The 14,015-nt window shown below is 39.9% G+C and overlaps 1 protein-coding gene across 3 annotated transcripts in view; it reads left to right on the top strand.

The window, feature by feature from the left end:
* agbl5 (AGBL carboxypeptidase 5) overlaps nt 1-14,015 on the top strand; it is a 209,381-nt gene that overhangs the window by 103,458 nt on the left and 91,908 nt on the right. For all 3 annotated transcript variants that reach the window (XM_070885111.1, XM_070885110.1, XM_070885109.1), the window contains 2 exons: nt 3,576-3,757; nt 8,704-8,924. In XM_070885111.1, the coding sequence (XP_070741212.1) occupies nt 3,576-3,757; nt 8,704-8,924 (403 nt within the window). The remainder of the gene's footprint in view (nt 1-3,575; nt 3,758-8,703; nt 8,925-14,015) is intronic.

The following is a 14,015-nucleotide window of genomic DNA, read 5'->3' as shown; positions in this document are numbered from 1 at the left end:
TATCAACTGCCTTTTGAATATCCAAATATACTACATCCATTGGTTCCCCTTTATCTACCCTGCTAGTTTCATCTTGAAAAAACTCTTAAATTTGTCAAACGATTTCCATTTCATAAAACCATGTTGACTCTACCGAATCATATTATGATTTTCTAAATGTCCTGTTACCACTTCCTTAATAATGATTGCAGCATTTTCCCGACGACTAATAGCAAGTTCCCCGTTTTCTCACGCTCTCTCTTGAATAGCAGAGTTTATCTTCCAATCTGTTGGGACCGTTCTAGAATCTAGGGAATTTTGTAAGATCACAACCAATACGACCACTGTCTCTGCAACCACCTCTTTTTTATAAGGCCAGGACATAAACCATCAGGTCCCAAGGATTCCCAAGCTTTTAGTTCCATTAGTTTCTCAAGTACTTTTTCACTACTGATATTAATTACTTTAAGTTCCACGCTCTCATTAGCCCCTTGGTTACCCACTATTTTTGGTATGCTTTTTGTGACTTCGACTGTGAAGACAGATACAAAATATTTGTTTAAAGTCTCTGCCATTTCCATATTCCCCATTATAATTTCTCCTACCTCAGCCTCTATGGAACCAATGCTTACTTTTGCTACTCTCTCCCTTTGTACATATTTGTAGAAGCTCTTACAACCTGTTTTTATATTACTTGCTAGATTATTCTCATTCTATTTTCTCCCTTTTAATCAATTTTTTTTGGGGTCATCCTTTGCTGGTTTCTAAAGCTCTCCCAATCCTCAGGCTTACTACTATTTGCAAATTTATATGCCTCTTTTATTCTAATACTATCCTTAACTTCTGTAGTTAGGCATATTCGTTGAGAATTTTAGAATTTCTGTTAAACGTTTACCACTACTTATCTACCATCATACCTTTTAATCTAATTTCCCAATCTATCTTGGCCAACTCACCCCTCATACCTACGTATTTGGCTTTAAGTTTTAAGACTCTAGTTTTGGATTTCAGTATTTCACACTCAAACTCCATGTGAAATTCTATCATATAATGATCACACTTCCCTAGAGGATCCTTTACTATGGAATAATCCTCCAGACTACTGTTGCCATTTTAAGAGCATAATATTTTGATTTGCCCAATCTATATGAAGATTAAAGTCCCCCACGATGATTGCATTACCTTTGTTACAAGCTCCTATTATTTGTTGATAGAAACACAGAAACATAGAAAATAGGTCCAGGAGTAGGCCATTCGGCCCTTCAAGCTGCACCACCATTCAATAAGATCATGGCTGATCATTCCCTCAGTACCCCTTTTCTGCTTTCTCTCCATACCCCTTGATCCCTTTAGCCATAATAAAATACAATGCAGACAAACGCATTGGAGGATGCGGGCATCGATCCCGCTACACCTCGCATGCTAAGTGAGCGCTCTACCATTTGAGCTAATCCCTCGGATTAGTGCTACTGTTAGGGGGCCAATAAACTACTCTCACCAATATTTTCTGCTGCTTGTTTTTTCATATCTCCACCTATACTGATTCTACTTCCTGATCTTCCGACCCCAAATCTTTCCTCATTGCTATCCTTATGTCATCCTTTACTGTCGGGGCTACCCTTCTGTCCCTGTCTTTTCATAATGTCAAGTACCCTGGAATATTTAGTTCCCAACCCTCGTCACCTTGCAACCACGTCTCTGTAAAGTCTATTAGATCAAACCCATTTATCTCTATTTGTGCCACTAAATTGTCCATCGTGTTATGAATGTTTTGTAGATTCAGTTAAAGCGCCTTTAATTTTAACTTTTTAGCATGAATCCTGCTTTCACCTTCTTCACTTATGCACTATTACCATTAAACTCATTATTCTTAAAAATTCGCCAACCTCGCGCCTGCTATTTTGGCGATATTTTGCCGTTTTTGGCGGAAAACGGTGTGGTGAAAAATTCGGAGAAGTTGTGCGGCGGCGGTTTTTAAATACCACTGGGGAGAGGACTGCCGCCGTGCAAGACCCAAAATAGCACTTTCGCCAAAAATTTGACGCAGCGTGCACCCGTATTCTGCGCAAAAAAAAATGCCAGGAAAAAACCTGCATTGCAGCCCTTGGAACAGCGGTAGGTATAAAGACCTGCAAAAAAGGTAAGTTAAAGTTTTTATTTTTTAATTCTTTTTCCGTGATTCAATACTTAAGTGTCTTGTGAATGTTTTGTGATGTTTTATTTTTTGTTTTTTGCAATTTTTTTTTGTTGGTATTTTCCCTCCCCACCAAGGCCTCTCTCGCAGCGGTATCGGCCTTGGAGTAAAGTTGCAGAAAATTCGCAGTTTGCGCCATGAATCCTCGTGCATCGACGATTTTTTTTCCATTGAGCAAATTGAAGCTTGAATATTAGGCCTCATAGCGGAGTAAAAGTGGTATTTTTGGAAATACCGCTTTCACCAAAAACAAATTTCTAGCTCTTTCTCCCTTCCTGTCACACTACTTATATTTATCCAAATCGCTACACTGCTCCATTGCTTTGACTTTTCTCTTTAGATTTTTTAATTTCCCCTCACCTGACCCCTCTTCGCCCCTCCCCCTTGAGTTTGAAACCCTATCTACATCCCTAGTTATTCGATTCGCCAGGACACTGGTCCCAGCCCGGTTCGTTAGGTAGAGCCCGTTCCAACAGAACATATCCTCTTTCCCCAGTCCTGGTGCCAATGCCCCATGGATCGAAACCCCTTTCTCCCACACCACACTTTGAGCCACATATTTAACACTCTGATCTGCTTATCCCTATGCCAATTTGCCAGTGGCAAAAAGCAGCACCTCTCCCCCTCTGCTCCGAATTCCCACTCTCTCCAAATTCCCAACTATAACACTCTGTTTAGAAGCAATCTGTTTTGTGCAGACCACTAACCATCAACCAATGTCTCCACATCACTGGGGACACTGAGATAAACTGGGGATGAAAGAAGTGAGGGGTTGGATTTTTTATTTTGAAGACCAGATTTGGGTGTTCATTTTCATGAAGATATTTACTGAATTTCCAAAACCTGAACACTGCACAGCAGTATTCAGCTTTTTGGTGTAGTTGAAGTTATGTTTGAATATATCAAAATTTGCACAGCTGGAACTTAACCTGGTTTGGACAAGACACATGGCCAGTTGTGGTACATACAGTTTCTGGTTTTAGATCACTTTAGGTAACCGGTCAAGAAACTTCAATATTGAATTGTAGAAAATTGGAGAGTTAATCTGAGACTTGAACCAAGGGATTGAAGAATTGATTACCAAGTATTGACTTCCTGACTACCCGTTTTATAATGTACATCAGCATTTAATTGTAAGTGAATAATCAGTGAATTAATTTTGAGAGCTTGAGACTGCCACAGTTGGATTGGATGTTCACAGGCTCCAGAAATATGGAATAGAGACATGACTTTAAGATCTTGCCTTCCAGTTGGTCAAATAATTATCCAGTTGAGTGGATCTGCAAATATTTGGTAAAAAAAATAACATTTTTCAGAGGGGGGTATGAGGAAGAACCACAGCTGTTATATAAAAGGATTGTTTGATCTGTTGAATAGCAATCTGCTTCCCTTATTTCTTTAGGTGGGGAGAGCTGTAGCCATTGCAGCCTTAGACATGGCTGATTGCAACCCCTGGCCAAGAGTTATTATGTCAGAATACAGCTCCCTGACTAAACTGCGCGCATGGATGTTGAAACACGTTCGAAATACAAGAAGCACAGCAACGTCAAAGAAAAATATTACAAGGATTTCTAAAGGTTGCAGGTAATTTACAAAATGTTTTGTCATAACAATTTCTTGTAAGTAATTTTACAAAATCACATCCCAGGTTTTCAGCATCTACGTCCCATTTTTTAAAAACTAGCTCAATGTTAAATTTCATGATAGTACTGATGTATTTTAAGTGACCTGTGTTGCAATATACATTGAATAATTATGTACAAAAGACATGCATTAGTTGTTACATTTATTTCTAGTTTAGTTCAAAATCTTCGATGAAACACTCCACACATCTTAATATTCTGGGAGATGGGCTTTAATTTTAATATGTAGATTCCACAATATTACATCTGGTATACTAAATGAATGCAACATATTCTTGAGCTTCTACACAGGAGAATACATTGTAATATTTATACAATATTATAGTTATATCGTAAGATTCATTATCTAACGAGCTGTATCCATAAACTATCAGACTTACTAATCATCAAGCTTGGGAGGCCGAACAGATGTTCTACCTTGGCTATAGCTGTCATGCTGTCTTCTGAGCTAAACTGTAACTGTTCCTATTTTTCAGGTTGAAAAAGGTACAACCCATATGACTTGGGTTACATGGATCAATTAAATCGTTAGACTGGAAGACAGTTATAAATAAAACATTTGAAGAATGAAGTTGATAGGATAACAACTGTTGTTCTCTCATCAAACAAAATATTTCATTTGATGGTTCTAATCTCTCTACGTTCCCACAACCATATCTGCTTCATCCCTAATTGGAGCTATAAATGATTTAACATACACTATATGGCCTTGCATATCAGAATGGTGGTTTTTCATCCATCTAGCTTCTCCTTGTTTCATTAGAGCCAGTAGGCCTCTGACCATCGTAAAGATATCAGTTTGCTTTCACCTTGTGGAACTTAGAAAGGTCCATTCGGCTTCTGTCCACAGGGTCTTAAGCTTTACTAGTTCAAAGCTTGTCTGTTTAAAAGCAAAGTCTGTTTATATTGAAAGGAATCAGCGGTATCTGTTATTGCCTGTTCAGTCTGAGATGATTACAAGCTAATAGTCTCCAACACACAGTTGTTTTATACTGAGTTTACACACATTAAACACACATACATATAGAATAAAGCAAGATTCTAAATCTAGTTTACTTTTATGACTACTATTTCATATTAAATTAGATCACCTAATGCAACATATAATTGAAAGGGATTTACCTCTCTCGCACTTATCTGGCATTCATCACATTCCAGATGTAAATTAATCTGAGAAAGCCCGTCATTGACCTGAGGTCTGAATTTTACAGCAATTTAGTGACTTTTAATTTACGCTAGGAATTTGCAAGTTGTTCCAATCCTCGATTTTCAGAGTAGTTGATTGGCCTTAAAGGGTCATGTTGGGTGAGCAGCTATACATCAAAGCAACTCCAGACTCTGGAATACTTGTGAGCAACACTGCAGGAGATTTGCTAGTCCGCTTATATAATTACAAATCTTGTGTTGAATGTACACTCGTCATGTCATGCCTTTCAAAGGTACAGCACCTGAAAATGCCCTCAGAGGATTTGCCCCTCAAATATATTATACAATGGGCTGGATTTTGCTGTAGAATTAACAGTGATGCTAACATGCTAATGCCAACCAGAGAATGAACCATTTATCTCGACTCTCTGTTTTCTGTTAGTTAGCCAATCCTCTATCCATGCTAATATATTACCCCCAACCCCATGAACTTTTATCTTGCGCAGTAGCCTTTAGTGTGGCACCTTGTCAAATGCCTTCTGGAAATCCAAATACACCACATCCAGTGGTTCCCCTTTATCCACCCTGTTCGTTACTTCCTCAAAGAACTCCAGCAAATTTGTCAAACATGACTTCCCCTTCATAAATCCATGCTGACTGTGCCTGAACGAATTTTGCTTGTCCAAATATCCTGCTACTGCTTCTTTAATAATGGACTCCAACATTTTCCCAACCACAGATGTTAGGCTAACTGGTCTATAGTTTCCTGCTTTTTGTCTGCTTCCTTTTTTAAGTAAGGGCGTTACATCTCCCATTAGTTTAATTACAGTTGGTTTCTTATCAATTTTTGTCATGATTGAATAGGGTGCACATTTGGATTTGGAACTTGATGATACGAGAACACAATTACCCTCAACAAACTTTTCAAAATCCCCAATCAGAGTGGAATAGTTAACAGCAGTGACCATGGGCTCAATTTTCCCCAGGAGTTGCTCCCTTTTTTTTAGATTAGGCTGTTTTTTCTGGCCTAACTTAAAAATCCCCAGTTTCCCCAATCAATTTGCACCAGCGTAACTCACTTAGTTACGTTTTGTTAGGTTTTTTTTCTCAAAAGGGAGCGTTACCAGCTACCCACGCCAGTTCTGGCCATTTAGGCAACTTTGGCCAGCTAATAGTTGCTCCACTTCCCAAATCTCTGGAGCCTCCTATCAACAAGAGCAGAGACGACGAGATCCAACACCGCCTCTAGTGCGCCAGTGCAGCCTTTGGCCGCCTGAGGAAAAGTGTTTCAAGACCAGGCCCTCAAAACTGCCACCAAGCTCATGGTCTAAAGGGCTGTAGTAATACCTGCCCTCCTATATGGCTCAGAGACATGGACCATGTACAGTAGACACCTCAAGTTGCTGGAGAAATATCAGCAACGATGTCACTGCAAGATCCTACATATCCCCTGGGAGGACAGGCACACCAACATCAGCGTCCTCATTCAGGCTAACATCCCCAGCATTGAAGCACTGACCACACTCTATCAGCTCTGCTGGACAGGCCACATCGTCCGTATGCCAGACACGAGACTCCCAAAGCAAGCGCTCTACTTGGAGCCAAAGGTGGGCAGCGGAAACATGACCAGGACACCCTCAAAGCTTCCCTGATGAAGTGCGATATCACCACTGACACCTGGGAGTCCTTGGCCCAAGACCACCCTAAGTGGAGGAAGTGCATCCGAGAGGGCGCTGAGCACCTCGAGTCTTAATGCCAAGAGCATGCAGAAATCAAGCGCAGGCGGCGGAAAGAGCGTGCGGCAAACCAGTCCCACCCATCCCTCCCCTCAACGACTATCTGTCCCACCTGTGACAGTCTGGCTCTCGTATTGGACTGTTCAGCCACCAAAGAACTCACTTCAGGAGTGGAAGCAAGTCTTCCTCGATTCCGAGGGACTGCCTATGATGATGACGCCATTTCTACTTAGGCCAGCATATGTGGCCACTTGAGAAAACCCTTTCGGAGAGTTAAAGAAATCGGCGCAGTTAAGTACATCGGAGACCATTTGGCCTGGGATAGGGGCGGAAGCAGAGCTGAAGTGGACCTGAACCAATCAAGCCTTAGGGAATAGACTTGCAAAACCATTCTTTGCACAATTAAAATAATAATAAATAAAAAATTAAAGTCTTACCTTCAGTATCAAACTGCAATTCACCTTTCTGCACTCGGCCCGAGACACTCAGACGCATGCAGGAGAACTCACAGAACTCACTGGCAGGCAGGAGAACTCAGAGATTGCACCGGAAGGCCACATGATCTGGGCTAGGGGCTGGAGAACGAGCAGGGAGGCCACTCGGGCTGGGCTAGGGGCGGGAGCAATCGAACTGGCCGGCATCGGGGTACAAAAGGAAGCAAGGTTGAAATAGGGTAGGGAATAGGGTGGGTGATCGGGGGTTCAATGGGGACAAATGCACATTGGAGGTAAAAATAGAAAGCACTTAAACCCACTCCATTGATTTGTCTTGCAAGTTAAATTATAGAAAAAGACTTTTATAAAGATTGACATTGTCCAGTCCTTTATTCCCATAAACATGGCAAAGAATATTGCAAGATGTTTTAAGACACAAACTGTGGTATTTCTCTTTTGACGTTGATGAACTTGAGCCTTAAGTAACAAACATTTCAATTGAAACTTCAATAAAAAGACTTTCATAAAGAGCTGTAAGGCAGGAGTTACCTTGGAGCTGCTCCCGCTTCGCACCTGTAACTTCACCGAAAGTGCAGTGAAAACGCCGTTTTCAATACAATAGCATCAACTTGCAAATGGCTGGTTGCCAACTCGCAGCGCTACTGTGCATGCACGGCCATCACTATTCTCCACTGCGCATGTCCCGGCACATTTTCCGGCGCAGAACGCAGGCTCCACCCCCCGAGGCGACTGGCCATGCTACGTGGTTGCAGTGAAGAGGCCAGACAGCGGCTAAAGTTGGAACATTTTTTTCGGGAGCATCCTGACGTACTTGAGCGGTGAAATTGAGCCCCGTGTCCTTGATTGGATCATCAAAGCTGTACTTTGTGGGTCCCAGTGTGTCTGCATCTCTGATTAAATCATTTTCCATTTTAAATGTGGAAATAAGGGGAAAGTGGATAGGAAGAGTGTGCAAATGTAAGGTTTGAACATATCTATTTTCTTTTTAAGGATACACTAGTTTCTTTAGTCTGGCAACCTCTAAATTGTATGTTCATACTATTTCTAAGAGGTGCAGAGAGATTACATTAAATATAAAACACATTTCTGCAAGTTAAGTCATTGCTTACCCTTCAGGTTCCCATCTCTGTCAGGACAAAATATAGAAAGGTACAACTTGTAGATTGCAGGGAATGAGGTTCACTTACAGGAACTGTTGTAAGACAGTAGCGATAGATGGTACTTAGAAATCCAAATCAATTTCAGGGATTTGGGTGCTGTTTAGAACCACTACAGTGAACCCAAAGTGTGTCACACCATGCTTTAAAAATATATTAATTTATATTGATGCACTGATGTTTTTATTTCTTTCTGTTCCTTTATCAATGGTTAGTACAGGTATTGCATTATTGTAGTAGATTTTTGCTGTTTAAGCTTTATACCCTGTAATGACAAAAGAGAACTTTACGTGCTTTACTATTTAAAGTGACATTGTTCTACCAAGGGGAAATAATTATTTACTCGGCTGATAATAGTTGTGGTTTTGAAATATTTATTCTCTTTACTTATAGTGGGATAACATCCTCAGTCTCAGAAAATTCCCTCACTAAGACCAAGAGTAATGGGAATAGCATTTCTGGAAATGGCAATGGGCACCAAAATCCCCCTCAGATTAAAGCATCTCCCAGTTTCACATTTGGCTACAACCCTGGAATAGCCAAAGGGGCCTGTGCACCAGGATCAAATCATCATCCTCCAAAAGGTGGCCACAAAACACTCGGACCAGTGAGAGGTAAGATGTCTCCTGATACGTACTGCAATCAGTTATATCTACTGTGTTAATAACCCCTTACAGAAAACTTAATTGCGGTTGATGGTTTCCTTCATTTTACTCCAAATTTATTTTTTTAAATGTACTTATGATGTTTGGCATAATGACGAGTATAAATTTATACTTAAAAACATATATTCCTTACGACTTTTTAAACTGTTCAAATATAGAAATAGACCACTTTAGTTCACACAAACCAGTTGTCTTTTTGGGTTGGGCTTGTTGTATCTGGCTACTAGAATAGCTGTTTGCTGAAACCATGGTCAGTAGGAGAATAATAGTTTTGTGACACGAAACTAATAATGCTACTCCATAATGTTATCAGTGCACTTAAGAAAACAATCCTTCCTCTTCCATTAACCCCATAGGTACTGTTTACTGGTTCCTTTAAATCGGCGAACAGAATAGTGAGGGCTAGTGGACACAGCATGACTAATGGTTAATGATTTTGTGACTGGCTGTCAAGATATCCATTTACAGTGGAACAAGCTGTCCATTTTTCCCTTGTATGCAGAACCTTCAAAAGAACTTTGTTAGCAGTTGCAAATACCCTGAAGTAATTGGCAGCCATGGCAGTGATTTGGGGGCATTTTATTTACTACTGAGCCTCCATAAATATAGTGTTGACCAGCAAAGGGACAGTGAGTTTGTTCTATCCCTGTCAATTCCCTTTAACTTTTTCCTCATATACTGCACAAATATAGCTGGAAATGGTCCTACACAAGAACCAACTGCTTATAGAAGAGAATCATAGAAATTTACAGCACGAAAGGAGGCCATTTTGGCTCATCGTGACCATAACGGCCGACAAAGCCATCCAACCTAATCCCACTTTCCAGCTTTTTGTCCGTAGCCCTGTAGGTTACGGCACTTAAAGTGCACATCCAAGTACTTTTTAAATGTGGTGAGCGTTTCTGCCTCTACCATCTTTTCAGGCAGTGAGTTCCAGACCTCCTTCACCCTCTGGGTGAAGACATTTGCCCTCAAATCCCCTTTAAACCTCCTACAAATTACTTTATATCTATGCCCCTGGTTGTTGACTCCTGTGCTAAGGGAAATCCGTCCTTCCTATCCACTCTATCTAGGCCCCTCATAATTTTATACACCTCAGCCACCTCTGTTCCAAAGAAAACAAACCTAGCCTATCCAATCTCGCATCATAGCTAAAATTCTCCAGTCCAGGCAACATCCTCATAAATCTCCTCGGTTCCCTCCCATAATCACATCTTTCCTGTAATGTGGTGACCAGAACTGCATACAGTACTCTAGCTGTGGCTTAACTGGTGTCCTTTCCAGTTCAAGCATAAAATCCCTGCTCTTGTATTCTATGCCTTGGCTAGTAAAAGCAAGTATTCTGTATGCCTTCTTTAACCACCTTATCTACCTGGCCTGCTACCTTCAGGGATCTATGGATATGCACTCCAACGTTCCTTTGTTCCTCTAAACTTCTCGGTGTCCTACATGTTAATGTGTATTCCCTTGCCTTGTTAGCCCTCCCCAAATGCATTACCTCACACTTCTCCAGATTGAATTCCATTTGCCACTGTTCTGACCAATTCATTGATATCTTCCTGGAGTCTACAGCTTCTTCATTATCAACTATACAGCGATTTTAGTATCATCTGCAAACTTCTTAATCAATTCCCCTACATACAAGTCTAAATCATTGATATATATCACAAAAAGCAAGGGACCTAGTACTAAGCCTTGCGGAACCACACTGGAAACAGCCTTCCATTCACAAAAGCACCCATCAACCATTACCCTTTGCTTCCTGCTTCTCACAATTTTGGATCCAACTTGCCACTTTGCCCTGGATCCCATGAGCTTTTATTATAAGATTTTTTTACTTAAGATTTTTTTTCAATTATTGTAAGCCATTTTTAATTTTTCTCAATGGCATGCTCTGTTAGTTTCAAGTCAATTACAGGGCATTAAAAGAAATATCACATCCTGCAGTCTAATTGGTTTCAAGTAATAGTACTACTTCCAGAGTTACACTCTCAGTTAGGTATTTCCATTGCCTAGACATGTTTTTTCTTTGCTTTTCCAATTGATGATAATTGCTCTTTTTTTTTTGTGGCTCTGGAATTCCTCTTTCTTTTCCCCAAGACTTCTAAAATAAGATATCTAATTGTGCACTTTACTGGCATGAGAAAACCTTTTTATATTTTTGAGTAATTTCAAAGTCTTGTCTAATCAATGAAATCCAAACTACTATGGTTGCTATTACCACTTCTGTCCTTATGACATTATTGTTGCAACAGGTAGAGGGTGCAGAATGTTAAAAGACTATTTGTTTACTCATGTCAATTAAAATAGAAATCGGTGTAAAAGTAGAATAAATCTATGGCAGCCAAAAAAATTGAACAATCTAAAGGCAAAAGAGTGACAACTGAAATAACTGTTGGTAATGCACTAAAATAAAATATGTAAGTATATTTTGAAACTAATTACATGGTATATATTGTAATGCAGGCTACTGATGTCAAATATAGTTTTGCTCTTGAACAATGACTATTATGAATACATATATAAATAAACTGATGCAGCTTGGCGCACACGTTTTCCATGTGCTGATTTGATGTGGTATGTCGTTCTTGGATCTGAATATCTAAACTGCCTGTCACATCTTTCTCAAGATTACAGTTCTGACATGTTGTTCAATTGCATTAAGACCTCATTGGGAAACTTGTTAGAGTTCTGATAAACTATACCAGAATAACTGAAGATTATTGTAAATGTGAACACATTTCTTAAACTTTGCTGCTGGAATTTTTGGTAAATGTATGTTTTTTTTGTAGCATTGAGTTGGTAGGTGAACAGCTATCAGATAAAGTGAAAGTTTTCTGTGCACAGAGCTCTGATTTGCTCATGCATCTATTATTAAGGGAATAGTTATCTCCATGTCTTTACTGAACTCTATTAACTAGACTTTTTTTCCTTTTTAGTTCCTGAGTCCTTGAGCCAGGCCTAAACATCCAGTTATAGGTAGAGCAAGTGATTTGGTGCGGCATAACGCCCTGCAACAATCCTGAGAATGTCTAAACTGGGTGCATTGTGATTCGCTTCCACAATAGTGCAGTTTTACGTAGTCCTGGAGACAGTAAAAAGGACAGTAACTGAACAATAGTAAAGATGATGGTATTTGGACAATAACAAAAATGACATTATCTGAACAATAGCAAACCACTTGCTGCAGAAAACTACTTGTCCTAGTGATAGACAGCCGCTTTCTATTGAATGATAGGTGGAAAAATAATCTTACTATTGTTTTACATTAACCAAAGAAAAGTAAGTATTCAGTCAGGAAGTTAAAAATGTCTCCTAATTGCTACAACACACGTTCTTATGTATTTAAATACAATTTAGTAAATATGGTGTGGTATTTATCCTTCATTCAGTTAACCTTCCTAGAGTTTGTTCGATGGGTAAATTGCAGTCATCATTCCTCTGGCTTTTTTCCTACACTGATGTGATCCTGCTATTTTCATTCTACATTTTTCATATACTGTAGTCTAGCTTGATAGGTTCTGAGAAAGCTTGGTGCTAAGCATCCAAATGAAAATAAAATCATGATATTTCAGATAGGCAATGTTGTCGTCTTCTTTCTCAACATATAAAATCGTGGGACCTGTCCCATTTTTTTCCTCAGTTCAGTGTTCTCTTTTCAAGTTGGTCACTAGAAAATGGTGGCAGCGAAATATAGATTTATAATGCTCCGTTAATTCAGGCACTTTCACTTTCAAAAAGGACTTTTATTGTCCCCTCTTTAAAATAAATCCAACTCACGCTGGACCCATTTGTGCGCTCCACTATCACTCTTACCTCTATCATCGCATTCTTCTCTGAAGGACTTTGAGCACCATTGCCTCCTAGTTCTGTACCTATCTCTCTTAAAACCAACTGTTCTAATACTTCCAGTCTGGCTCTGCCCTTCTTATAGCACTGCTAAAGTCATTGTGTGCATCATCGCTCCTTATTTGATATGGTCAACCAAACCCCTCTCCACCATGATTTCTCCTCTTGGTTCTACTCCTACCTATCTAGATATAGCTAGTGCATCTCCAGCATTCACAGGCATGGGATGGGCTTCCAAAGATATGTTGATACTGAGTTCTGGTTCTTTACAACCTTTTTTAACTCCGCAACCACATGCATGCTGTAGACTACCTGACTGATATCGAGCCATGAATAAATCACAACTTCGTTAAACTGAGCATTGGGAAGATCAAAGACACCGGCCCAGATTTTGCGTTGGTAATGATGGCAAAATTGTCAGCGTTTTTTGTCATTACCCCTCTGAAACTGACAGCACCTTCAGGATTTAGCGCAGAAATCCAGAAGTTGTAGTCTGTCATTCCCTCCTCCGCCATAAGTTGCACTGTGGAACTCCCCAGAGGCGGCAATTAATTTGAATCACTTGAACTGATGAAAACTTCTCCTTTTATGATGGAATATTGTTTAAAAAAAACCCTAAAACGTGAAGCCTTGTTGAGAGGTGCAACTGGGTTTTTAATGGCTTACTGACTGCCAAACAACTGCTCTGGTCCTGATAAACTAATCTAAAATCTGTGGAATGTCAAATTTTCCATTAGTGTGATTAAGAATGAGAAGTTTACATTTTTTTTAAGTTTGTTTGTTGTTTCAGCTTCTACCTTAATCCTATGTTTATGTCCCAATCTTTATTTCTCGCTCCAAAATGTCTTAAAAGTAAATTATAATCTGTGCATTTGACTTCCTGGTATGCTGTCTGAGAATTATTCATTGGCTTAGCCAGCCAATGGCATCACTTGCTGGATGTTGCTGATTTGCTTGATTTGACCCCAGATTCAAACTAAAGTCGGGAGAACTGAAATCGACGTCACAGAAATCGCTTGTTCTTTGTGGGCAGCTTTCTTTGAGATCAACAGCGATCGCTGACTGCGAATTCCGGGCCTTCATTTTTGGCCCTCGTAGTAAGTTCTGCGAGACTGACTCCATTCCCCACTTCAGCTATACGATCAGAATAAACCAGCCCATATATAACCTTGGTTCGTATTTGATCCAGAA

Source organism: Pristiophorus japonicus, chromosome 7, assembly GCF_044704955.1.
Source record: "Pristiophorus japonicus isolate sPriJap1 chromosome 7, sPriJap1.hap1, whole genome shotgun sequence".
NCBI classification, from domain to species: domain Eukaryota; kingdom Metazoa; phylum Chordata; class Chondrichthyes; family Pristiophoridae; genus Pristiophorus; species Pristiophorus japonicus.
This window is presented reverse-complemented; position numbering and strand designations above follow the sequence as displayed.